This window comes from Botryllus schlosseri, chromosome 14, assembly GCF_051294905.1.
Source record: "Botryllus schlosseri isolate E-star chromosome 14, Bs_hap1, whole genome shotgun sequence".
Classification (NCBI taxonomy): Eukaryota; Metazoa; Chordata; class Ascidiacea; order Stolidobranchia; family Styelidae; genus Botryllus; species Botryllus schlosseri.
In genome coordinates this window covers 2451457-2477531 of record NC_137249.1, presented here as the reverse complement: position 1 = coordinate 2477531, position 26075 = coordinate 2451457, and the positions used below count along the sequence as shown (strand labels likewise).

The window sequence follows — 26075 nt, the reverse complement described above, 5'->3', positions numbered from 1 at the left end:
AGCAATACGGAGAAGTTGTATCGGATACGGTGTAAACACTTTGCGCGATTAGTAAACGTTAATAAAAAATATGGTGGACCGTAAAAATGCCTTATTGTGTATAGCTGTACTTCCGGAAATTAAAGGCATTACTACACTTGCTTTTATACTTCAACGTGTATGTTATCCATACAAAGGAACTGATATTAATTATAACTCAAAGTATATGATACTGGGATTGAAAATGAAACATAAATACTAGTTCTAAAAGTGGAACACGTTTTTCATGCCTTTAGTCCAGAAAGTTTCAAAGGTGGTATGCTGAAACAGCTCTAAAACTAACAAAAAATGTCAGAGTCCACTTTTCCAGGTTAGGAAGCGCCATGGACATGGACATGCTAGATTACGAAACATCGGTTTCAAACGTCATGATGAGCCATATATACTGCGATAAATTATTTCATATGGGCGAAAGGCGGCAATGTGGTGTGAATGAATGTGAATGTGGTGTGAACGGAATCACGCCAACCCGCTACCTAAATTATATTCATCGATACTTTCGTGAAATCATACTGGTAACTCCGTATCCATTGCGCGCGAAGCGCGACGAAAATTCTGGGCTTTACTCAACTTTTATGGAAATTAAATGTTGATACTCCGCGAAAACAGCTCCGAAATTCCTCAGGCTATCTTCCTGATTGGAAGATTGAACTACTTCTACTTGACAAACTGAAAATAGCGAAAAGTAAGTGAGTAGATCACAAAATATTATGAAGTAGAAGTAGAAGTAGCAAAAATCAGATCTACTTGAGTAAGTACCAGAAGTAGAGGAAAACTACTTGAGTACTTCGAAAAAGTAGAAGTACTTCGTTACTGACCACCTCTGTGATCAACCCCACATCATTGTCACGAAGGGCAATGAAATAGGTATGGTCGAAAACGTACCAAATCTTCTTCAATATGATGTAGAACTGGCCTTATGATCGTTTTGGTAGCGTGACAGGTTAGGCTAATACAGATCGTGAACTTTCCACAATCCACATCTTTCATAAAGGCTATGGCGTTATGAGGATTGATACTAGAAAACTCGACTCGTGATTTAAAGGAATCGGTCTACAATTCAACTGTCCTTGTCATTAGTACTTCGTTATTGAACTATAATTTTGATTGCCCCATTGTTTCAATTTGACTGCTTAATTGCCGTGTTACTTGCCTGTTTCAATTGCGCTATACTGCACTGTTTTCGTTGATCTTTTTACACTGTCTTTTAATTGAGCATTGGACAAGCAAACGCTTTCGAACCTTAAGTTTCCAGCATCAGTTTGACGTTCATTATTCTCGTGATCTTTATTGCTTTTTCGATCTGGTGTCATTGGTTTATTGAGGTAAATACAAGACTGAATGCTACCCAAACTTCGCTAGTTTCAAACAGGATATCTAAAAATCTCTGTTTTCAACAAGCAATTACAGCCGAGCACACAGGATTGGGCGCCTGGGAAATCGTTGGATCAATCATTGGAGCGTCGCGTTGAAACATGCGTGAAAGCCAGGGATTTCTTTTTTTTTAGAAATCCCTGGTGAAAGCTGATCCTGGTCCGACAATCTCAAGCACAGATTCAGTATATAGTTGTGACTGTCCTTTTATGTTATCTTCTAATACTTTTTATTAAGTGTGCACTGTGCATGCCTTATGCCTTTTCTTTACATCGCCTATACCCAGGTACAGGTAGTTATCTGATTTCAAAGACTACTCCGAGTCGTTTCGACACCCTTCTATCTTTTCATTGTATCGCAATCTTGTGATGCATTGATTAGATGAAATTTTGATAATAAACAGAACTAAACTCTCGCCTTGAGAGCGACCCCAACAAAGTCGATTTTTACGATCTTAAGTTCCGCAAATAATAATCAATTCTTGTGCGTCATAATTGAATGAATATCAATAAAACTCTATTTAAGAATGAACAGAAAAGAGTCCCATCCTCCTCGGATGTCTGACGTAACGACAGTTGAAGGGTCAAAACAAAATCGTCACTTGTCCTCCTTGGATCCGTCACAATGACAACGATTGGCGAACACAATCCGGTGTTTGCGATTCCCGAGCATGAGCCTGCAAAATTTTGTGACACATCAGAAGTGATAGCCTATATCTTAAAGCTTTTGCAACTTTTTCAAATTTTTGTTATGCTCGACACGACACGCTTCAGGTGGCTAAGAACCGTCTCACTTGTGAATTCCCACCGCTATGGTAGCTCCAACAATTGGTCCCACCCAATATATCCAGTAGTTATCCCAGGCTCCGGCGACAGCGGCGGTGCCAAAACTAATGGAAGGATTCATGCATGCGCCGGAGATTTTTGCTCTGAAAAACAGTAGGAAAGGTTTGAAAGAATCTCTACTGCGACACGTTGCGTGCGCGCTGCTTACAAGTTACAGGTATAGATCGATATTGCATATAACAATTTTGTTCGCGTTGAATATAGTATATATCCACATTCATATTGAAATAAACCGAACTTCAATATACAATTCCCTCTCATATAATTACACTGACGATTACTCTTAGCGAGAGTCAGCCGAAAATATTCTGGTTTATTGCAATATGAATATACTATTCAATTGTATATTGAGGTTTTGTGCCCCTAGGAGCGGTCTATATCACCACAAGTGCAGACAGAACGGAGACGCAAAACAGGATCACAACTCACCCAGCAAAGATGCAGGCCATAACCGCAGCTCCGATCACGAGAGGGGCTTTCTGCGACTTCAAATCGACTGCAGCTTGCAAGATAGCGAACATAAGCACCAAGGTCAGCATGATCTCAGTCAGGAATGCTTGTCGGACGCTGATGCCTTCTCTGATAACGAAATATCCTGAGGTCTTTCCAGAAGTGATCTTTTGACAAAATAAATCACACATCATATATAGTTCGTCGAATGCGACAAGACACTACTGGGCTCGAATCATTAGAATTAATACTCGATTCACATTCGACTACTCAAGTTATTGTGCCCATAGGCCTAAAATTGCAACGCTACGAAAAAAAAATCACGATCTCAATATCTCGGTGAAAACAATCTAGTCTCCTACTTGTGCGATCGAGGCTCCAATGACTGACCCGGCCAACTGCATGCCGATATAGAACGGAACCATCACCCACGAGAATTCGCCGGCAAGGGCCATCGCTATTGTAACCGCGGCATTCACATGAGCGCCGCTGAAATAGAGACAAGATTAATCACAAACAACAAGCGTGTTCGCTCACTTTCGCGCGGGTAGACTTGGACAACTAGATAATTCCAGTTGTTTAACTATTAACCAGTGGCGGCTCGTCCTATAGGGCAACTGGGGCATTGCCCCACCTAAAATTCTGTTCAATAACAATTCTTTACCATTTATAGACGCACACCTATCTATATAAACCGAAATCACAGCGAAAATCGTATACTTCTTGTCCTTTCGCTTGTAAATGCCCATATATAGCGAAGTCTATGCGAAAATCGAATTCTCTTCTGTGCTTTCGCTTTGCGAATGCCTAGCCGGGGCTTGCCCCGGTAGCGCTCATAACAAGCTTTCACTGTCTATTCTCTCAAAACCGCGCACAATAAAGAAACGGTGATTTACTCTCTCCTATTCATAAAATTACCGAGCAACCGGGGCACGATAGCTCTGTGCCCTTAAGGTGTGATGTAACAATCGTATCTATAGCTGAACTCTGTTACCGTCATATGCGTTTAGTCGACCTTTGCTGGTATAGGTCGATTTTAATGGGGTTTCACACCATGAAAACTCTTGAAACTTGTTATGTCATGCCGTGATGGTGGTATTGACCACTGCCCCAAGTTTCAGGGTTTCTACTTAAAGTTTAGGGTAGTAATTCCGTTTCCGAAGTTGAGTGTGTGCTGATCAGTCATGTATCGCAAACAGATTTTACTCAAAAGCCGGTATTGGTATCCATTGGTTTTGACGGTGTTCAATACTGAGATCGGTTATGACATTTGGCACGGTAAGTCTTAATGTTAGTATCGAACGCTGTACCAAGTTTTAAGTTTGTCACTGAACTGTGTTGGTGGCAGACATGGGGTGATTACTTCATGAATGTAATCGATTGCGATTACGATTACTTATGAATCACGCGATTACGATTACGATTACGATTACAGCAAAACCCGCGAGTAGTCGATTACGATCACGATTACTTTGGAAAAGTAATCACGATTACTCACGATTACATTCATTTTGCTTCTGAGAAGTTATCTTTGGAAGACAACTGTGCGATGAAAAGGCCTCATGAGAGAAGGTCTTTATTTTTAAATGAGATATTATGACGTCATTTCCTGTGTATGACATAATATACCATGGCATGATTCACACAGAAATAGGCATTTCGGTGCCAGCCAATACCGCGCCGCAATACAACAAGACATGCTACTTTGGCCGAAACATTGTGTATTTGTCCATTGTCCATAGCCGCGCTGGATGGTCGCGAAGAATAGTCTTCTCAATCTCAGCCCCACAATACAAATGCCACCGGGGGCACTCACTGAGTAAAATGATGAACCACGTGCATAAATGTCAATTTTTGGTGCGTCTCACAAAAGTTTTTCCTTTAGTTTTCTTTTCGTCCGCTACGTTTGGGCGACTCCAATATCTGCTGACTATATAGCAGACAGGAGGTCACGAGTTAACAACATACAATAAAGTTATAGTCGTAAATTATGTGCCTAAATATTCGCGCCTGGCGCGACTTGACAGCAAATTCACAGCGGATCCATCGCATCAAATCGTGTTTTCCGGTTCTTGTGAAAAGCCCGGCCTTTAAGGGGGTTCTGGGGGACTTCGCCCGTCACAAGCTTTATTGATCGTCTTATGGTTATGGGGAGCACAAGATCACCATTTGTGAGAATATCGGTGGCGAAGTGCTGTTTCGGTACTGATTCTAGCTGAAATCCACGCTAACATGGTGTGTAAGCGGATGGCTAGTGGCATATCCGAATGATGAGTATAAAATTGCGAAATAACAATTGTTGCCCGTTTTAAGTAGGGCCGTATGAGAATATGATAAGGTAAACATCAACTTCTGACTGCAATGCACTTAATACATATATTTCGATCTGCCGTTATACGAGTAACGGAAAATAACGGCTTGGTTATGATTTTTTTTATCAGCAGCCTGGTTTTTAATGCTTCGATGTAGAAATTGTCATGTCTAATTTGACGGGTACAAAATTTCAAATCGTTGTCCATTGTATACGTAAATAGGCCTACCGCTCGCCAATCAGCTACGGTCAGATTGCGTTTACCTAAGCATAACAAAACATCTATACATTGTACAATGTACAATTTGTACATATACGTTACTATTCGAAACTAGGCCGTGTGGTGATTATTATCCTGCTGCGAGGTAGTGGCGTGTGCAGTGTAATGACCAGTGCAGTGACATAATCCACAGCGGGTGTTCTTACAATCACAGTACTACATTATTTACATCGAATATCTATTTACTACGTGCGGATAATTCGTTACGCAATCAAGAACCAAGCTAATACTTGTGACGCAATAATGAGTATAGAGGCGTTTGAAAACCCGACATTTCTGCTATCCAAATCCTGTTTTAAATCACACTCTTCGTTGCTCGTGAATGTTCATAGTTCAGTTTATGTCATGGGCATTGCACAAATGAAAAGTAATCGTTCTTTCACAAATAAATCGATTAGATATGTGAAGTAGTCGATTACGATTACGATTACTTCGGATTTTTTTCGAATGTAATCGATTGCGATTACGATTACTTGGAAATGCTGTAATCGTCGTAATCGATTACGATTACTAATCACGATTACCCCATGTCTGGTTGGTGGTAATTTCGTTTCCTATTTCGAGTGAGAGCTGACTCGTCATTTATCGCTAACAGATTATACGCAAAGCCGGTATTGGTCTCTATTGATTTTAACGATGCTCCTTACCTAGATCCGTCATAAGCTTTTGCACGGTATGTCTTGATTTTATTATCGAACGCTGTGCCAAGTCTCAAGGTTGACACTCAATGATTAGGGCAGTAATTTCGTTATCAAGGTCGAGTATGGTAAAGATGTGCTCCGATCTGACACTTTAGCCTACAACACATTGCGGATTTCACGCAAAAGCCGGTGTATCTGCGGTAACGTTAAGTGAGATGATGATATCATTCTCAGTTTGCATTCAAATATTTACTTTGATCGTATATTCTCCAATGTCAATTTCACCGTGAAATTGTGGCCTTCAAGCCATTTGCGTACAACCCCCCCGTCACTTGATCAGCCTATTCCTCAGTAAATTTTACGCAAAATTCGGTGTTGGTCTGTTCGCATTAATTTTGACAGTGTACCATACCGAAAAGGGCCATGAGGCCACTTCTCGATAATGTCATGTAACAGTGCACCAAGTTTAGGGCTTTCATCCACGTATTTATTCGGTAATATATTTTTCAAAGGCGATTTCGCAGCAGACCTATAAGACAGTAATAAAAACGTATGTGTCGCGTTACAGTCTCCAGTTTCAAGGCCAAAATCTCTTATGCTGTACCGAGACCAAATTTCCGAGGCTGCTATTCTTAGTCCTTTACAATGATGTTTTGGATTCAATAGGACAGGCCCAATCTATGAGATAACAATTGCGTATCTGTCCGAATTCGTTGACCTTTCCAATTAGGCTTACGCTATCTCTCGAGTTATAGTCATTTCCATTTCTGCAGATAATTAGTCAGGTCTAATGCGAACATGAACCGTGTTGAATCTTTGTTCCGTACGCCGTTTACGCAGTTACCACACTTCAAGTCACAGCTCACCAGCGGACCTCTCGTGGCACATACGTTAAAATCACTGTTGCCGGGAAATTCATGTTACCGTACCATCATTAAGTTACTTGTTTACGTTGGAAAACGCCATTGTGACGTCATCTTGATAAAAAGTCGCTTGCAGCCCTTGCCCCACCACCCGATATTGTCACGAGCCGCCACTGCTATTAACTATAGGGCGGAATGACGGTAATCTAATTCTAATCTATTTGCGAAATGTGTCTATGCCCTCATTTTATTTTTAATCATTTAGCAGTCTTCCTGAAAATGCTATCGGGGAACTGTATAGTGTGGAAAGAGCCAAGCTTGATGTACAGACAATTACCATTGTCGTTTTTCAAATCTGGATCGAATCGAATTGCAAAATTCATAATATGGACGAGAAAACGGCTAATTGCAAAATATTCACATGAAATTCTGTTATGTTGACTAAAACGAAGGTCATTTTTACAACACGTCTCCCGGGAGACCCGGTCGAGCGTCCAGATTCCAGATTACGCGTCATTCATAGCGTTTCTATACAATCGCCTGACTGTAAAGGAAGACGAATTGCCAAAGTCTGATCACATTTGGGCGTTCTCGGAGGACATTTTCGGTTTCCTGAAAATGGGGGACAAATCCTCATAGAGGAGGGCGTTTGGTAACCCTGTATGAACTCAACTTGGTTTTAGTTCCACTTCTTCCCAATTTGGAATGTAACTCAATTTACAAGTTATTGAGGGTCCATTTTAATCAATGATCTACAATTTTATAGTCCTAATCAGATCTGAAGACGAGAAAATTATTTAGTTGTCCACTCTGCTCAAGGGTATATCCTATAGGCAAGTCGCGGCTATTTGTCTCTACAATTGGTTGCGTTTCCTATTCACCTTATATGTCCGATCGTAGTCACCAAGATAGCGATGAAAGCTCCGTCACTGAGCGCAGACCCGATGACAGGGAGAGATTGCGCCGCCGAGCAGTGCATGAACGTGAAGAGAAGTATGCCCACAAACTCTGCGGCTAGCGGCATCACGTATTTTTCGTACCTGTGCGAGGTCACAAAGTTCAACTTCACTCCTCAATTAATTTTGATACTCGAGAAATTGCATCATTGCGTCTGCGCCCAGACTTTTACAAACTACAAACTACTGGGGTTTCAAATGCACAACTAGAACTAGAAGTACTCATTTTTGAAAACTCGTAACTGGAACTAGAACTAGAACTAACGACCTGTACGAATCCGCATTTAACTAACTGAAACATCATTAACTAGATCCTGAAGCAGCTCAATAATAATCTGTTTTATGATATGTCATTGTTTTATCAGAGCGGGATCGGATTTCTACATAAACATCAGTACGAGTCTGAAATGGGAGGGGTTTCTACTACCCCCAAAACCCATCACTGTTAGTAGTGATGACTCTGAGCTATGGTTATGGCCGCATGAACATCACACTACAGAACGCCGGTATCACGATTCGCGCCAAATCACGACATCCTGTTTCCTAGTTGCTTTTCTCCTAATTTTTACTATGCTCAACTACAACAATTCACAACTACTCACTTTTCAAAATCTAGAGCCAAAACTAGATTGACTGACAACTAACTAAATCGGTAGTTTCTACAAGACTGTCTGCGCTGCATAGCGAAATGTAAGCAACGTAGAATATAGCGATTGCGCAGCAAAACGTGGATATTTCTCGAAGTGTAGGAGCAGCATGGGACGAGTCATAACATGAACATTGACCGGGTGGTGGTAACGTTTTTTTGCGCACCTGTCAGCCCATTTCAGATCTTTGAACGAAGCTTGCGTGCTCGCACTTGACCCGAATTCTTGTTTCCTGTAGAACGGATGAAAGTTTGTATCTTTGTGAGAGTGTAGGCCTATATCGCCTTGTCATCGATTTGTGGGCCATATCGTCACCTCCAGTCAACTTTTTATGTTTGACGAAGCAATAAAATGTCTGTCTGTCTGTCTGTCTGACCAGAGGTGGTCGCTATAACGAAGTAGCTACTTTTCCGAGTACTCAGATATATTTTCCCACTTGCTGTACTTTTACACTGTTGATTTTGTATGGTAGAAATTATCTACACCCAGAGGGTTATCGGTGAAGAAGTAATTGTACTTTTTCAAAACGTAGTTGTTACTGCTAGCACTCTGCTGACTAACTTCACACACACTACGTCTACCTGCAGTTTTGCAAGCAAAACTACCTTCATTAATTTTGAAGGGTTTGAACAGAACTTCAATATACAATTGAATAATATATTCATATTGATTATTTTCGGGGCGGTGGGGGGTGGAGGTAATTGTTAATTGTTGATATACAATATTATTTCCAATTCCCTACTAGTTGCTGACGAATCGTCAGACGAGTGTCAACCAGACATGGGGTAATCGTGATTAGTAATCGTAATCGATTACGACGATTACAGCATTTCCAAGTAATCGTAATCGTAATCGCAATCGATTACATTCGAAAAAAAATCCGAAGTAATCGTAATCGTAATCGACTACTTCACATATCTAATCGATTTCTTTGTGAAAGAACGATTACTTTTCATTTGTGCAATGCCCATGACATGAACTGAACTATGAACATTCATGAGCATTGAGCAACGAAGAGTGTGAAAACAGGATTTGGATAGCAGAAATGTCTGGTTTTCAAACGCCTCTATAATCATTATTACGTCACAGGTATTAGCTTGGTTCTTGATTGCGTAACGAATTATCCGCACGTAGTAAATAGATATTCGATGTAAATAATGTAGTACTGTGATTGTAAGAACACCCGCTGTGGATTATGTCACTGCACTGATCATTACACTGCACACGCCACTACCTCGCAGCAGGATAATAATCACCACACGGCCTAGTTTAGTTTCGTATAGTAACGTATATGTACAAATTGTAGGCTACATTGTACAATGTATAGATGTTTTGTTATGCTTAGGTAAACGCAATCTGACCGTAGCTGATTGGCGAGCGGTAAGCCTATTTACGTATACAATGGACAACGATTTGAAATTTTGTACCCGTCAAATTAAACATGACAATTTCTACATCGAAGCATTAAAAACCAGGCTGCTGATAAAAAAATCATAACCGAGCCGTTATTTTCCGTTACTCGTATAACGGCAGATCGAAATATATGTATTAAGTGGATTGCAGTCAGAAGTTGATGTTTACCTTATCATATTCTCATACGGCCCTACTTAAAACGGGCAACAATTGTTCCTTCGCAATTTTATACTCATCATTCGGATATGCCACTAGCCATCCCCTTACACACCATGTTAGCGTGGATTTCAGCTAGAATCAGTACCGAAACAGCACTTAGCCACCGCCATTCTCACAAATCGGGATCTTGTGCTCCCCATAAGGCGATCAATAAAGCTTGTGGCGGGCGAAGTCCCCCAGAACCCCCTTAAAGGCCGGGCTTTTCACAAGAACTGGAAAACACGATTTGATGCGATGGATCCGCTGTGAATTTGCTGTCAAGTCGCGCCAGGCGCGAATATTTAGGCACATAATTTACGACTATAACTTTATTGTATGGTGTTAACTCGTGAACTCCTGTCTGCTATGTAGTCATCAGATATTGGAGTCGCCCAAACGTAGCGGACGAAAAGAAAACTAAACGAAAAACTTTTGTGAGACGCACCAAAAATTGTCATTTATGCACGTGGTTCATCATTTTCCTCAGTGAGTGCCCCCGGTGGCATTTGTATTGTGGGGCTGAGATTGAAAAGACTATTCTTCGCGACCATCCAGCGCGGCTATGGACAATAGACAAATACACAATGTTTCGGCCAATGTAGCATGTCTTGTTGTGTTGCGGCGCGGTATTGGCTGGCACCGAAATGCCTATTTCTGTGTGAATCATGCCATGGTATATTATGTCATATACAGGAAATGACGTCATTATATCTCATTTAAAAATAAAGACTTTCTCTCATGAGGCCTTTTCATCGCATTGTTGTCTTCCAAAGATACCTTCTTAGAAGCAAAATGAATGTAATCGTGAGTAATCGTGATTACTTTTCCAAAGTAATCGTAATCGTAATCGACTACTCGCGGATTTTGCTGTAATCGTAATCGTAATCGCGTGATTCATAAGTAATCGTAATCGCAATCGATTACATTCATGAAGTAATCACCCCATGTCTGGTGTCAACTGTAAATTTTCGGGTTTATTTCAATATGATTATATTTTTCAATTCAAAAATTTTGTAAAGCAGAAAATAAATTTGAAGTTTTCATTTTGACAGCAACGGGGTTCTTCTACTTTTTCAGATTCTATAACTAGAGTAGTTTTTGAATGAGCTTGCACCCGACGCCAAAGTCAACGAAAATATCACTCTTTGTTAATGATCTTGACCTGGTATATCATATATGAGAGCAGAAATTCGGGATGCTGAAATACAACTCACTTTTCTGACGTCAGGGGCAGGCTCACGTTTGATTCGTCTCGAGACATTTTTCTCTGTCTTGAATTCGTATAGCTCTACCGAATTCTGTTCGAAAATAGGTAATATATATCAGGTTTGACTGCTAGTTTATCTACAGGTTGTAAACAATCAATGGATGATCGTCCGTAGAGTCATTGAGATGTAGAGAGAGAGAGAGAGAGAGAGAGATGATATTCTTTCTCGCCTGCACCATCGAGATGCTTTGGCGACGGAGTTGCGATACGGCCCCATGAGGTCATCTAGTCTGCGCCCCCGTTTTTTTTCTCCTCCATGCTATCCGTGATTGCTGAGCGCCTAGCAGGATAGCTGCGGATACCATTTTTCGAGTCTTTGGTATGACCCGGCCGGGGATCGAACCCACGACCTACCGCTCGAGAAGCCGGACGCATAACCATTACACTATCTCGCTCGTATTATGGATATTGAACATCGTGACGGTGACCGCCAAGAGGTGATGAGGCACTACAGAATCCATTTCTCTAGGGTCGACTTCTTGTCTCTGTCGAATTCTTATAAGTGATGTTTCATTATAGATCAAGAGGGCAGGTTTATGTTATATATATAACGGCGGCTCAGGAAAGACATGAAATAATTATTATCTTATCAGCCATCTTTGTTGAGACACCTCGCGCAACTGAACAACAACTACAAGAGCAATTGAAGTATATCGGTTTGACGGATTTGACAGCTTTGGTCGACCCTATGCATTCAGCGCTGGCCCAAACTGCCTCGACTCTGCCCCTCTCTGTGTCTCAAAATGCCGGCCTGCACATGCGCGCATTACCGACCTCATGAATCTCAATCGCATCCTTAAACAATTGAGCGTAGCATTTGTCGGTTCAGATATGTTTGTCGATGAGGATAAGCTGCGGTGACGGGATACGTTGTTGTTCAATAAATTTTGTGTACTTTGCGAGATTAGACTTAACTAGCGATGTGGCTTCTCTTTAAATAATCACAGCGTTGGGAGCTCTACATTATGCAGATTATATGCGTGGATTCTCGATCGATTTACAAAAAAAATGAAGTTGCAGCTCGACATGGTTCTATGGATGGTGAGCTGCTACTGTCTCATTCGTATGCCGCTTCAACGGTTCCGTCTTATAGCTTTAGCGGATGCTAAATCAAATACTATTTGGTCGTTGGCAACTTGTGGCAGCAGTCCAAGAAAAACGGTACTAAATGTTCAGAACTGTTTGAGTCTGGCAACACTTTTCTTCAGTCTTCACGCATTTGACGATGTGACCAAATGGACGAATAGCAATTTATACAACTCTGTCTGCATAAGCTGTCGCTGAGAGTGTTGCTGTTTAGTACTGTACAAACAGCAGATGACACATTCGACTATAAAATACATTTTCTGTACATATACGATGAAGACAAGACGAACCTTAACATGACACGCGACATAAAATTTATTGAAAGTCGACAATAAAGGCTTTGATCAGTCACAGGTTTGAGACATCGATATAAAGTTTGACTCTGGGCATACCACTGAAGCTTTGTGACGAATAGATGATGCAACAACGTAGAAGTGACGTAACAAACCACACTGATCACATCGGGGATTGTTGACTCGTCTCGCCCCCGTCTTGGGGCTTCATGGGGGTGACTCCACAGTTACCCAAGAGGCATCTATTCTTGCGGCTCGCCAGAAGAAACCTATACAAAAGAGCAATTGAAGGCATCTGTCGAACGTGTCATTTCATATTAGGGTATTTCAAAAATATTTTGTATTTCAAATTTTAATGGCTATTAGTTGATAAAATTGTTTGGTGGCCCAAAATACGGTAGTTGCTGGAGTAAAAAATTTTGGATTTGAAAAAATAGTATGTGCGGTGGGAGGTTTTTTTATTTATATATGCCACTCCAATAATTTAGCTTTACGGGTTGGAATTGATCCAAATTTATTATACATCGTATTTTTAGACAACGTTGCAATGTCACGGGATAGCGAATAAGATTTGCAATCTCTTTGTTATTTTTTTCAAATAAATCCAAATTGTTTAATCTAATATGAAATAGCTACGCTTCCAAAGGTCGGAATGGAGCCAAATTTGAGGTGCAGCGTTTTTAAGAACTTAACAATTTCATCAACTATATAGCCCAGGGGTGGGCAAACTACGGCCCGCGGGCCGCATGCGGCCCGCGAGAGTCTAAAGAAACTTATTAAAAATATTGATAAAAAGCGTACTAAAAATCGAATTAATGCAGGGACGTGATTAAATTAGTATTTCTTAGTATATTTCACCATGATACTTCTAAGGCAGTGATTCTCAAACTGGGGTGGGCGCGGAGTAAAAACATCTGAAGGGCGTCGCTAAGCTGAGCTCGACTGAAATTTTTTCCGCGCTTCGCGCGATTTACATCCAATTCATAGTTATTGCTCTCTATTTAGTCTGAATTTCATATTTAAAAATCTCTCATCCACAGACGTAACCTTCCATGCCATAAAACTATCGGCTATGTTTGCTTGCATCCGAGTATGTCACGTTTTGTGATATGACGATAAGTGGGGCGCGAAATCTTTCACCATCATAAGGAGGCGTGTCTTAAAAAGAACCACTGTTCTTAGTTAAATACTATACTATTTCTTATATTTAATTTCTGGCGCGACAGCCCGATCTCAAGGCCCACGAAGGTTGAAGGGTTTCAACTGCTAAACATCACAGAAATTCTAAACGACGTTGACATTCGGATCACGACTCACGAGTGCGATTTCAGATTGGCCACTCCAGTTTTAATCATTTCAGTGATGTGCTTATAAAAAATGATTCGTGCGTGTCTTAATTAGGTAGATTCGATCTCTGTATGCGTAGAGTTAGGGTATTTATATTTTATCTACACATATAGTAGAAGCGTGTTTGAAGCTACCATGGTTATGATGCTGTCAGCATTGTGTGACCTGGAACTGAACTAAATGCGGAATTAGTATGAACAGATCGCTCTTCACAGATTTAAATTTCAATCTTGTTCTAAGATTCGGGATAACCGACTTTCATCTCTATAGTTTTGACAAATGAAATCTAGCCACTGCCACTATGAAATCTAGCCACTGTTTCTGACGTGTGTACGATATCATCAAAGCAATCTTTGGTTTGTTTTAAATAGGCATATATATTATCTCCATGTCCTCACTATATAATCAAACACCAATATTGCGTTTTGGTTTGTAATCTCAATTTTATATAGTGCGGCCCGCGAATGAATTCAGATGTTGAATGCGGCGCGCGAGCTCAAAAGTTTGCCCACCCCTGATAAAGCCAGTTCTTTTTGAACAACTCCATCGAGCACTCACTTGTGTATGACCAGGGCTATGAGAGCTCCGACGATGGGTCCGACCCAGTATACCCAATAATCTGCCCATTGCCCGCCGACTATTGCTGGTCCGAAACTCAGCGACGGATTCATGCTAGCTCCGGAAACTCTAGCGCTGTAAAAGGTCGGTTACTGTCAGAGGCGGTTGAACCAGTCAGCGTAGGTACTCACGCCGAAGTAATGACTTAAATCTCTACACCAATAGTAGAGCAAGAGAACAGATGCCAAAACCACTTCAAATGGAAGTATAAAATGAAGTTCTGGAAAGATCTCAAGTAAGCAGTTTCATCGTTGAGGGTCACATACTTTTAGCAGTATATCGGAGGTAACTATATATACTTTAGAAAATCCAAGATGACTAACACAACTTATCCACTCCAATAAGTAGTGCAAGTAGGCAAAACCGACTTGAGTACTCCGTAAAAGTAGTAGTACTTTGCTACTGGCCATCTCTGGTGACTATATAGGCTACTCAAGGCCCAAAAGGTTCATAGCATGCTAAATTGCACATCCTACAAATATGCTTACAGCCGAGATCAGTATGGTTTCCAGAGGTGGTCAGTAACGAAGTACTTCTACGTTTTTGAACTACTCAAGTAGTTTCTCTCTACTTGTGGTACTTCCTCAAGTAGATCTGATTGTCGCTACTTCTACTTCTACTTCGTAATAGTTTGTGATCTACATACTTACTTTTCGCTATTTGCAGTTTGTCAAGTAGGAGTAGTTCAATCTCCCATATCAGGAAGACAGCCTGAGGAATTTCGGGGCTGTTTTCACGGAGTATCAACATTTAATTTTCATAAAAGTTGAGTAAAGCCCATAATTTTCATCGCGCTTCCCCCCTTCAGTGGATCCGGAGTGATCAGTATGATTTCACGAAAGTATCGATGAATATAATTTAGGTAGCGGGTTGGCGTGGTTCCATTCACACCACATTGTCACCCTTCGCCCATATGAAATATTTCATCACAGTATATATGGCTCATCATAACGTTTGAATCTGATGTTTGGCAATCTAGCATTTACTTGTCATATCGTAATCTAGTATGTCCATTGTCCATGGCGCGTCCTAACCTGGAAAAGTGGACTCTGACTTTTTATGTTAGTTTTAGAGCTGTTTTAGCATACCACCTTTGAAACTTTCTGGACTGAAGGCATGGAATACATGTTCCGCTTTTATAAGTAGTATTTATGTTTCACTTTCAATTCCCAGTATCATGCACTTTGAGTTATAATTAATATCAGTTCTTTTGTCTGGATAACATACATGTTGAAGTATAAAGGCAAGTGTAGTAATGCCTTTAATTTCCGGAAATAAAGCTACACAATATGGTATTTTTACGGTCCACCATATTTTTTATTACCGTTTACTAATCGCGCAAAGTGTTTCCACCGTATGCTATGCAACTTCTCCGTATTTCTCTTCGACTAAACTACGGGCCTTATAATATGGGGGATGGCGCCATACCATGCTATTTTCTAAAACGTGCTGTTCGAGAAAACAGAGGAGTAGTATCGCATTTCCATATCAATACTATCATTTTCATCCCATGATGTGGCTGAATGCTTATTGCTTATGCTATCGAAAATTGGATACCTGCTGATATGCATCAATATGAATCAAGCGCGTCACCTTTCGCATAGCTCAATTTGCACCTTTTTACAATCCATGTGAACGAATTAGGATCGTTTTCACAACTACTCACTTACTTGAGTATTTTTAAAGCCAGTAAATTCTACTTCTACTTCAAGTAGATTTAGGTTGCTTATGGAGGAAGTACTTCTACTCGTACTTGAGTAGATTTTTTTCGTCGATACTTCTACTTCTACTTGAGTAGCTTTCTTGACTACTTTGACCACCTCTGAATTGGTTTCCAACACATGAGTCGCGACCCAAACCTAAGTCCCCAAACATATTGTATACGAGACGAGAAAATGACAAGAAATAATTTAAAACGTCAAGAGATTGAATCGCTGGGTGAAGCAGCACCCTTACCCGATGAAAATATCGATCACGATTGCAAATCCAATAGCGAAAGCAGCGATCGGACTCCCCAAGTCCACGGCAGATTGCAAGACTGCGAACACGAGCAAGAGTGACATCATGATCTCCGTCAAAACCGCTTGTCCTACGGTGTGCCCGGCTCCCACGGCGAAAAACCCTGTGGGGCTTCCATGGGCGACCTGGAAATAGGACGATCTTTAGTACAAATACTGCAATTATTAGGAACTATTTTGACGGCAATGTTGGCGAGATCATACCCGGCGTAATTATTTATGTTTCGCAGAATTCCGCCGGATTGGGGAAAATGCGAGACGGGATACAATCGAGTTTTCGAAAAAATGCCGGATGCTACAGTATTACAAGATGGAACAACACCGGATGGATTTATTCTGAATGAATGTAACCCAAAAGCCCTCCTTTCCACGTATTTCAGACATACCCCCGACACTTAGAAAAACGGATCCTAATGGAGATGATCCCGAATGATCTTTTTACCGTTTTGTGTTTGTTGGGAGGAGAACAGTATCATGCGAAACGAGCCAGGCTTTGACATCCTCTTGCGTATAAGAATGAACTCTGCTTTGAGATGAACGTGACTTGGTTATTGTTTTATTTACTTCTAATTTACTTCAATTTTCATGTTTTTGCGAATTCAGTAATTCAAACTCTAGTGTAATTTGAAAACAAATATGTCAATCATAAATCTTTACATAGAAAGAAAGAAAGTCTCTTTCAAAAGGGGGATGATCTGTATATCATTGAAAACTCACCGCAGCTAGGCCTGCGCCGGCCAGCGACCCCGCGAGTTGCACGAGAATGTAGAGCGGAGCCATGATTGGTCGAAGTCCGCCAGCGAGCGTGACTGCTATTGTGACGGCAGCATTCACGTGGGCTCCGCTGAAATATACAGTATGGCGTCATAAACACATAAGTATGTGATGTCCCACTGAGAGACGATGATCACCACAACATTATGTGGCTTAGAGATGGGCCTAACCGATATTTTGCAGTAGCAGTTACTAACTGCTACTTTCGAAATCTTAACTGTGATTTTTAACTGTTACTTTTTAGCAGTTATGTTGGAGGTGAGGCCTACGTCACAATTGGTCGCTAATTTAGTCGAAAAAGTTCAAATAGTTTACTTCTAAACTCGCCGATATCAAACCTCAACATTAAACTAACAATTAATTATGATTGAAGTCATAATCACACAGAGTCGTTTAGCCTCATCTTACAATAAAGCTTGGAGAAAATCCATTCATAGAGTATATTTACAGAACTGCCTACCTTATTTCCTTCATGACAAATATGGATTTAATTTTGCAACCGAACATGTCACTCAGTCAAATTGGGTAGTACTTGAAGATAAGCACTGCTATTGTCACAAGTGTGAAGTGGTGGTCTGGTTGAGACTGTAGTGTAATGGCCAGGATATGAGCCCAGGATACATATAGGCCATATTGAGTGTCAAGGCTATGTGCTTGAGTGCTATTCTGTTAACTGTGATTTGGGTTAGCAGGTAACTGCTACTGCTACCTGAAAAGCTTAACTGTTACTTTTTAACGGTCTGCTATTTTTTTCACATTGTGGCTAGGCTTGTTATTCGTAACGATGGCAAATTAAAGAATGTTCTCCGTTAGTTGGGTTACTTTGCTAGCAGAATTGCATTATCGATTTTCTTGTGACATTATGTAGCCGTTTGGTCGTTGATCTGTCTAACTAACTAAAGAGGGTGGCTACTACATCCACAGGAGCTATCGATTAACTTTGCATATTCGAAGGATATATATATATTGCAACGAATGCAAAGCACAATGATACAGCAACCGCTTGAAGTTAGACAAGCACAGGATAAATACTGCGGACGAGCAAACTCCGCTGCAGGCCTACACGCCGTTGCTCAGAGATCGCGAGATTGCGAAGGCTCTGAAACAGTGGTTGTCAACCGGGGTTCAGTGAGCGTATGAGTCACTCTCAGGGCTTCTTCTGTGGTCAAGACACACACGCCTGACTCATATAGCAGATGTCACATTGATTTGCAGTAATTAGTAGTTATAATGCTTTTGTTTGTGTGAAAATCATGTCTTTATGTTATGCGGCTATGTTTTTTGACATTGTTGTTGACGCGGAGTTCATTTTGTTATTCCGGTGTTTTGTAGTAATGTGTTATAGATTTATAATGCGATTGGTTTGTGACTTGGCGAAAATTTGGGATTTGTCAAAAGCTTGCGGATTAGCGCAACGGTTCTCTAGGTTAGTAAAGCTTAAGAACCGCTGCTTTTAAAAGTTCTCTACCTGATATGGCCGATTGTGATGACCATGATAGCCACAAAAAATCCGTCGTTAATCGCAGAAGCGATGACTGGAACCGACTGTGCTGCCATGGAATGCATGAACGTGAAGATCAACATTCCGACGAACTCGGCGACCAGCGGCATCACATATTCTTCATATCTAAAGACAAGCAATGAGTGACTTCTCGTCCGGCAATGCAACGAAGGCTGATTAGTCATTACTTCTCGAATCGGGTTTCTCGTCGTGTCATTTCGTCTTCTTGTGTCTGGCTTTCCGTTGATCCGAAATCTCTGGGCCTGTTCACAGAATGAGATGAGAAATCACGTTGGGAAGGAACGTGTTTATTACTACGGTTGGGCACGATGGTTCGAGTACTCGAATCTGAATCGAGTATTATTTCTAATGAATCAAGTCGAGTGAAGTAGAGATGCTTTTTCGGCAACTGAAATTATGCGCTGCTTACTAAGAGTTAATTCATCAACAAAATTTATAGATTCGATACTATTTTTCATTGTGGAAACATTACACATTACACATTATCACTAAGTGAAATAGGCATGGTCGAAATATACCAAAGTTTCACTAATATGATGTAGAACTTGCATTATATTTTTGTGGTAGCATCAAAGATACATGTTTGAACTTTCCACGTCCTTCATACTTTCATGACGAGTGACACTCTACTATAATCCTCGACTTGACGCCTAATCCTCGATTCTGCATCGAATCATTTATGTACTCGATTATGCCCAGCCCTAATGGAAATGGAAATCGAAATTCGTCTCCACCAAGTGACAGAGATGTGATTTCGAATTTGGATCGTAGCAGATTTTAACGCGTCTTAACAGAAAAGTTCAGATGAAAGACGAATCAAAAGAGCACGTAAAAATGTCCAAGAATATTGACAGCCCGCAGATCAAGATCGAACATGGTGACATCGGGCATGAGGTCGATTTTATTTGGTCGTTTCGGAATTTTCGTATCCGTGCATTATATCGCATTGCGTATTGTGTATCGCATCGTACAGTAATTGAAAATATGTTATTCACATTGAAATAAACCCGAGTATTATCGGCTGCCAATCGTCTGGAGTAATCATCAGCAACTAGTAGAGAACTGAAAAGAAAATTGTATTTCAACAATCGACAATGTTCTTTTCAATTCTCGACTAGTTGCTGGCAAGTAGGCCTACCCCTGACGAGTGCCAGCTCGTCGGATTCATTTCAATTTGAATATACTATTCAATTGTATTCTGTAGTTCTGTACCTCCGCGAGTCTCCTAAATATACAATAATTGTGTGTCTTGAGCGGGTGAAAATAATATAACCGCCGATTATTCAATTCCAGACTTTGATCCGCCTGGACGCCACTTTCTCCAATGCACTGACCTTTTGTCGGTTAACTTTGTGCGGTCGTCAGATTTCTCCGCCATTGCAAATATGTGGCTCAAATTTGTCAATCGACTTTTTTGAGGTTATATACGCTAACGATAGAATGAGTTTCAGAAGTAAGTTACTGATGAGTCACTTCCTAACTTCGATCAGAAGCCCTTTCTATACCCAGCGCTTGCAGGAGACGCGTTTTTTACTATAAGCAGCGGCGTTGGTCGACTGAACGCTTCTAGATCAACGAACCTCTCATCACAACACTGATATCTAGCATATGGCAGCACCTTTCATGTACTATCTTGCGAATTTTATTCTTGTTCGCAGTATATACGATCTACAGCGCACTATAGGGCTGGGCAAACCCGACTACCTGAGTGATCCGATTCGGAATCGAGTATATTGGGCGTCGAGTATTGTAGTAACAATCAATATAGAGCCGTAACAGGTTGAAAGATGTGGAAAGTTGAAATATGTACCTTTTATGCTGCAACAAAGAATATAATGCCAGATCTACATCAGATTACCGATAATTTTGTATTATTATGGACCACCATTATTTCATTGCACTTTGTGACAGTGCTGAGGGTCGATCACGTGTTCACAGATATGTCATTTCCACTAACGTAGGCTACGTATCTTTGTACTACATGTTTCGTATACTACAATACGACCAACCAGGTTTCAAATCATTAGTGGAAATTACTATTGAAACTATAATTTTCGTTGGTAAATTACCTCTTATTGGCAAGGAGCGTATCATTTCAGTGCTTGAAAGAATCATCTCTCGCTGCTTGACCCGAATCAATAGAATAAACACTCGAACTATGGTGCCCAGCCCTATACCACATACGCGTGGACTGGACCCTCGTAAAGATCGTGTTTCCCACCTAGAAATCTCCATGACAACGTGCCGTCAAACAATGCCTCAACAAAAATCCAAACTATGGTTCACCGAAGAAATCAAACCCACCCGCGACACGATCGATTACCCATAATGCAACTCCGTTATCAGAAGATTCTCACACTCTACTTTTCTTGGAACGCGCATTCTTGAACGCCCAGACGACCCTTTACACTCAAAGCTTAGCGCTTCAACAGTGAGAGTTGTTGGATGCGAAAGAGCATCTGGCTAACTAGAACTAACGCAATCTGACAGCCTGATATCTGCAACATCGTGTTCCTATCCTGATCGAACCATGCATTCCATTTCCTGTTGCGGGAAATCTGATTCAGGCCTCAACATCCGCCTGTCGCCTGAAATTTGAGAGAACGTGATCCGCAGGCGCTGGCTTCTGTGCACTGTAAATCCACGGATGTATTTATCAGATTTTCGTCATAACGTGGGGTGTAAATCTTTTGGACGACACTTCTTGTGCCTTCACACCTTTCCAATGGGTGATGATGAGTCAAATTCTCCAATTCCTACAGATATATATCCAAGGGATGAAGTGGATTATGTTCAAGTCAATGAACTTTTTGTCCATCCCTGCTATATCTTTCCAGGCATCGGTGTATTATTTCACTCATTGGAATGAGCGCGAAAAATCAATTTAGCACCTGACAGCACAGTTTACGTGATTTACATCCCGCGCTATGGTAGAAATCTAATAACTACACATATTTTACGCCCATTTACAGTGCGTGGTTTATAATTCCCCTCCCTCCATCTAAACCCGACTGGGGCGAATCCTTGGGCGGATAGGCCGCACAAAGCCACGTTACCGTAAAATTCGAAAATACAGCAGACAGGTTGCAAAAAATTAGTAAAATTGTAAAAAATAGTGCGATCCAAATTATCCAACTTACTTTCCTTCGTTTTCTTTCCGATTGACTTCGTGTCGAATTATATGATATCAACCAGACACTTATTCAATCTGTAAATGTATAAGATACTTCTTGAATGGAGCTTAGTGTCAGAATTAGCCCTCAAAGCGGTCGTCAACGCAATCGACAGCGGGAGGGATACTGAAAACCTTTTAAAAGTTCTGATCGTTTTGTTGTGGAATCATTTTCATGCGATCGCCGCGAGCCAATTCGGCTAATATGAGCTAATAAGTCTCTTGACCGCCCTAAAATATGGGAAAGCATCGTGACAATGCGCAAAATATTTTGCTACTATATTCGCACTGGATACGATACCCAACTGCTACAACCAAGAATGAGAAGAATAGGCTTCATGTCCGAAGCTGCTTTTGAACTTCGCACCACCCCTAGAATATATGAAGTCACTTGCGTCGCACTCATTCGTATTAATGAGTGAGAATTCATCAATCTTTCAGACCGCAATCTGCGTGACATTCTCAAATATGCATTCCGAGCTGTTTTTACGAATCCGCAGATTCGGCTCTGCGCATGCACTGATTGAGCTTCTGGGAACGAAATGAAAATTTAATTGGGCGATCAAGCGCGTAGTTTTCTGTTCGGATTAAGGTCTTTGGCGTAATTACTTCTGAACGCTGCATAGCGAAGGATATCCGCGCCATGAACACTCGGGTCAATCGGCGTTACAAGATTTGGAATGAATTCTCTCGAGCTTGTCATTTGTATGTTATCTTCTATTACTTTTCTTTCAGTGTATACCTGCCTCGTATTTATAGGAACGGGCACAATGATTCGAGTGAAGTAGTGACGATATTTTTGAGTACTGAAATTATACGCTCCATGCCACAAACAGTGAATTTATCCACGAGAATTATAGTTTCCATACTATTCTCCAATGCAGAAGCCTTAAAATCTCGATTGGTGGCAACGCAGCATCCAATCGTAGTACAAAGATACGCACGTTGGTGGAAATGACCAAAGAATGGAAATGACATATCCGTGATGTCGCGATTAGGGCTGGGCAAAATCGAGTACCTGAGTGATTCGATTCTGAATCACGTAATATGCTTCGATTCGAGTCGAGTAATCGAGTACCACTCATTATGACGTCACAACAAGATGTACTATGTTGAAATCCAAATATGAACCTTCTATGCCATCACAAAGAACGTAATGCCTGTTATCCATCACATTAAAGATGCTTTGGTATTTTTTCGACCAGACCGATTTCATTGCATTTCTTAACAATTTTGTTGGATGATAATGACTTCGGAAATGTGTTTGTTATTTCCAGTAACGTTCGTAGCTTTTTACTGTGCCTGGTATGCTGAAACACGACCAATCAAGGTTTTACGGCTTCCTCAGTGAAAAATAGTATCAAAACTATAATTCTGGTCAGTAAATTAACTTACAGTTGCGAGGACCGTATAATTCCAGTACTCGAAAAAATCGTATTTTACTACTCGACTCGAATCATTAAAATTACTACTCGATTCAGATTCGAGTACTCGAATCATTTTGCCCAGCCCTAGTCGCGATCAACCCATAACATTGTGACAAAGTGCAATGAATGAAAGATAGGTATAATCGAAAAAGTACAAAATCGACTTTACTGTGACGAAAAACTGGGATCGTATTCTTTGTGGTCGCATAAAGGGTAACCTACATATACGTCATTCACACTGTTATAACGTCATAGTCTGTGATACGCGAATATACAACTCGAAGCCTAATACACGATTCAGAATCGAATCACTCAGGTACCCGATTTTGCTCTGTCATAGTTATATTTTATTAATTATTAAAATCATGTTATGGTGCTTATAACAACGATCAGGCCTTTTTCACCGCAAGCTGATTAATTTCATCAACAACACAAGCTAATTGAACAATTAGCTATCTACACCGTCTAGGCCAGAGGTGGCCACCCCGTGGCCCACGCGGTAATTTTATAAAATAAATGTTTCATATCAAAAAATTGTTCACCCACGTAATTCATTGTGAAATTGCAAGATCAACCAAATATGATTAGCGTGACCGCGAAATTTGGACTATAGAAAATAGTGTCGACGCATTTTCGTAGCCAGGAGATGCGATAATGTTCATGCAATGATGCAAGATGCCAACCTCACATTATTCAAGTGGAAATTGTTCATCGCGCCTGGCGCGATTTAATGCCTCCGCAGTCCGCATCTCTTGCTTTAGGCGCCCCTCCCACAAAATAACAATGAATAAATAGCTTAACGTACAGAAATGAGTCTAACTGCATTCGCAATAATGAGGCGGAATACCGTTGGTGTCGCTTGAGGACGCTGTGTCGGTGAACATATGACTTCGCGAGTGAGCTCCCAGACTGATTGTAGGCTATGAAACCTTGGCCAAAACTGGTCGACGCGTGTTGACCGAAACGTTCGATATTGAAATGTCCCGGCGCCGTATACTGCTGTCCAATCTGAGCACCGCGGTACTAATGCGACCCGCAATATCTGCAACTACCAATAATATTGACTGAATTCACACGTCCACAGTGATTTTTCGTGACAAAAATGTGAGTGATTTTGGTGATATAGGTTTTGCGTTCGCCGTTACCAAATTCGGTTCGCTCATATCACACGACTGAAAAAGATCATCAACACTCGAGTGGCCCGCGCAATGGTTCCAAGAACCGGATGTGGCCCTTTATGGCACTCTTGTGATGGCTGTGTAAGGAAACAAAATCACTATCACTGAACTGAACAATATACCGAGCTTCCCAGCAAAAATAAACGCTGTTCCACCAGCTTGCGAATCTAAATTAGAAATAACGGTCTGGTCCTGATATATATGTGGGATGGCATGAAAAAATATCTGGCCAAGTCAGGCCAATGTGATTGATCGGTCCTGTATGCGTCTCCCTCAATAACAATTAAATTCGTTTCTCGGACAATTTTCGGCCCTTTTCCCGCCTGCTGCCGATGCTCGTGCGTGCGCTGATTGGATCGAAATCAGGAAAATGCAAAAGTCATGACGACGTTTTCATCTGCTGCACGTTTTGCAGTTTTTTTGGCCCTCAATTCATTCGTTCACGATGAGATCGCACTTTTTCTATGCTCCGTATACCCGCCGATTATCGCACGATTCGAACAGCTGAATATCAAAAATATAATGTTGACACCTATGTGATATATTGACTATACTCAGGACCGATCATTTCGAATGCATTACAACAGCATTAACATGGTAAATATTGTCATATTAATACTGTTTCCCTATATCGCCCTAACAGTTCTTCTATCATTTTTTACAAACAAATCATGCAAAGCACTGGTTCTCAACCGCGTATACTTGTTTTATGGGGGTGTGATCACACTATAGTTGGTCAACTTACATTTCAGATGGTACGCAATGAATGGACTTCTTCTTACGTAAAATTACAGCTTCCACAATACGTTAACGTAATTGTATTTTATGTGAGAAATGTCTTAATCGAATGCATGTAGTCAAATATACTTCATGCGTCATCCGACTCACTTGCAGCCGCCTAGATCAGCTCGTGAAGAAGAACGATTGCAATCATCACATTAAATTTTGCCTTGTTAGTGTGTGTGTTATTAATAATCAGGGGCGGATCAGATCGTATGGGCTGCATTTCTTTCGAAATTTCCGGGCCGACTTATTTGCTAATCCGCCCATGTCATTATTCTTGTATGGAGTAAAGTTGAGTTTTTCGTTAATTTGTTGGTGCGCAAAAAAATCATAGAAACTCGAAGTGTTACTCGGTTACAAAAGATTGAGAAACCACTGATGTAAAGACGTGTACTTGTTGGATCCGGGTGTGATCAGACTAGTTAGCCTATAGTTACAAGGTAGTATCGACAATTCGTATCTGATACCGAATATAGGCCTACTCTACAATCTACATGCGTATTTTTTTGCTGTATCATCATTCTAATCGTCTGCTTTTTATGTATTTCTGTTGGATGAAAGTAAAGACTCTTT

General features: G+C 40.9%; 3 protein-coding genes across 9 annotated transcripts in view; 1 reads left to right on the top strand and 2 right to left on the bottom strand.

The window, feature by feature from the left end:
• The window catches only part of LOC145456179 (sulfite oxidase-like), a 116185-nt gene that overhangs the window by 47899 nt on the left and 42211 nt on the right, over positions 1 to 26075 (top strand). The gene's annotated exons all lie outside the window — the stretch shown is intronic.
• Positions 1873 to 11339, bottom strand: LOC145456198 (aquaporin-8-like). Its single transcript, XM_080334287.1, has 7 exons — positions 11232 to 11339; positions 8573 to 8638; positions 7685 to 7843; positions 3071 to 3197; positions 2688 to 2875; positions 2207 to 2341; positions 1873 to 2089 (listed from the first exon to the last, which is right to left on the bottom strand). Exons 1-7 carry the CDS (start codon positions 11276 to 11278, stop codon positions 2011 to 2013), a joined length of 801 nt encoding a protein of 266 aa, XP_080190413.1. The 5' UTR covers positions 11279 to 11339; the 3' UTR covers positions 1873 to 2010.
• Positions 12668 to 22234, bottom strand: LOC145456195 (aquaporin-8-like). 6 transcript variants are annotated; one of them, XM_080334284.1, is made up of 7 exons: positions 22083 to 22234; positions 19110 to 19184; positions 18889 to 19047; positions 17364 to 17490; positions 16585 to 16772; positions 14569 to 14703; positions 12668 to 12932 (listed from the first exon to the last, which is right to left on the bottom strand). In XM_080334284.1, the coding sequence occupies exons 2-7, from the start codon at positions 19136 to 19138 to the stop codon at positions 12827 to 12829; spliced, it is 744 nt and encodes a 247-aa protein (XP_080190410.1). In that variant the 5' UTR covers positions 19139 to 19184; positions 22083 to 22234; the 3' UTR covers positions 12668 to 12826. The 6 variants fall into 6 exon arrangements, with proteins under 6 accessions (XP_080190410.1, XP_080190406.1, XP_080190408.1 ...); XM_080334280.1 differs by lacking the exon at positions 22083 to 22234 and adding an exon at positions 21266 to 21417; XM_080334282.1 differs by lacking the exon at positions 22083 to 22234 and adding an exon at positions 21247 to 21396.

Coding starts and splice junctions, on each gene's coding strand:
- LOC145456198 (XM_080334287.1), bottom strand. CDS start 11,278: ATGTCTCGAGACGAATCAAACGTGAGCCTGCCCCTGACGTCAGAAAA. Junction 8,639..11,231: donor CTGCCCCTGACGTCAGAAAA/GTGAGTTGTATT, acceptor TCCGTTCTACAG/GAAACAAGAATTCGGGTCAA. Junction 2,342..2,687: donor ATGGCCTGCATCTTTGCTGG/GTGAGTTGTGAT, acceptor ACTGTTTTTCAG/AGCAAAAATCTCCGGCGCAT.
- LOC145456195 (XM_080334280.1), bottom strand. CDS start 21,324: ATGCGCGTTCCAAGAAAAGTAGAGTGTGAGAATCTTCTGATAACGGAG. Junction 16,773..17,363: donor CCGGCGCAGGCCTAGCTGCG/GTGAGTTTTCAA, acceptor TCCTATTTCCAG/GTCGCCCATGGAAGCCCCAC. Junction 14,704..16,584: donor GTGATCGATATTTTCATCGG/GTAAGGGTGCTG, acceptor GACCTTTTACAG/CGCTAGAGTTTCCGGAGCTA.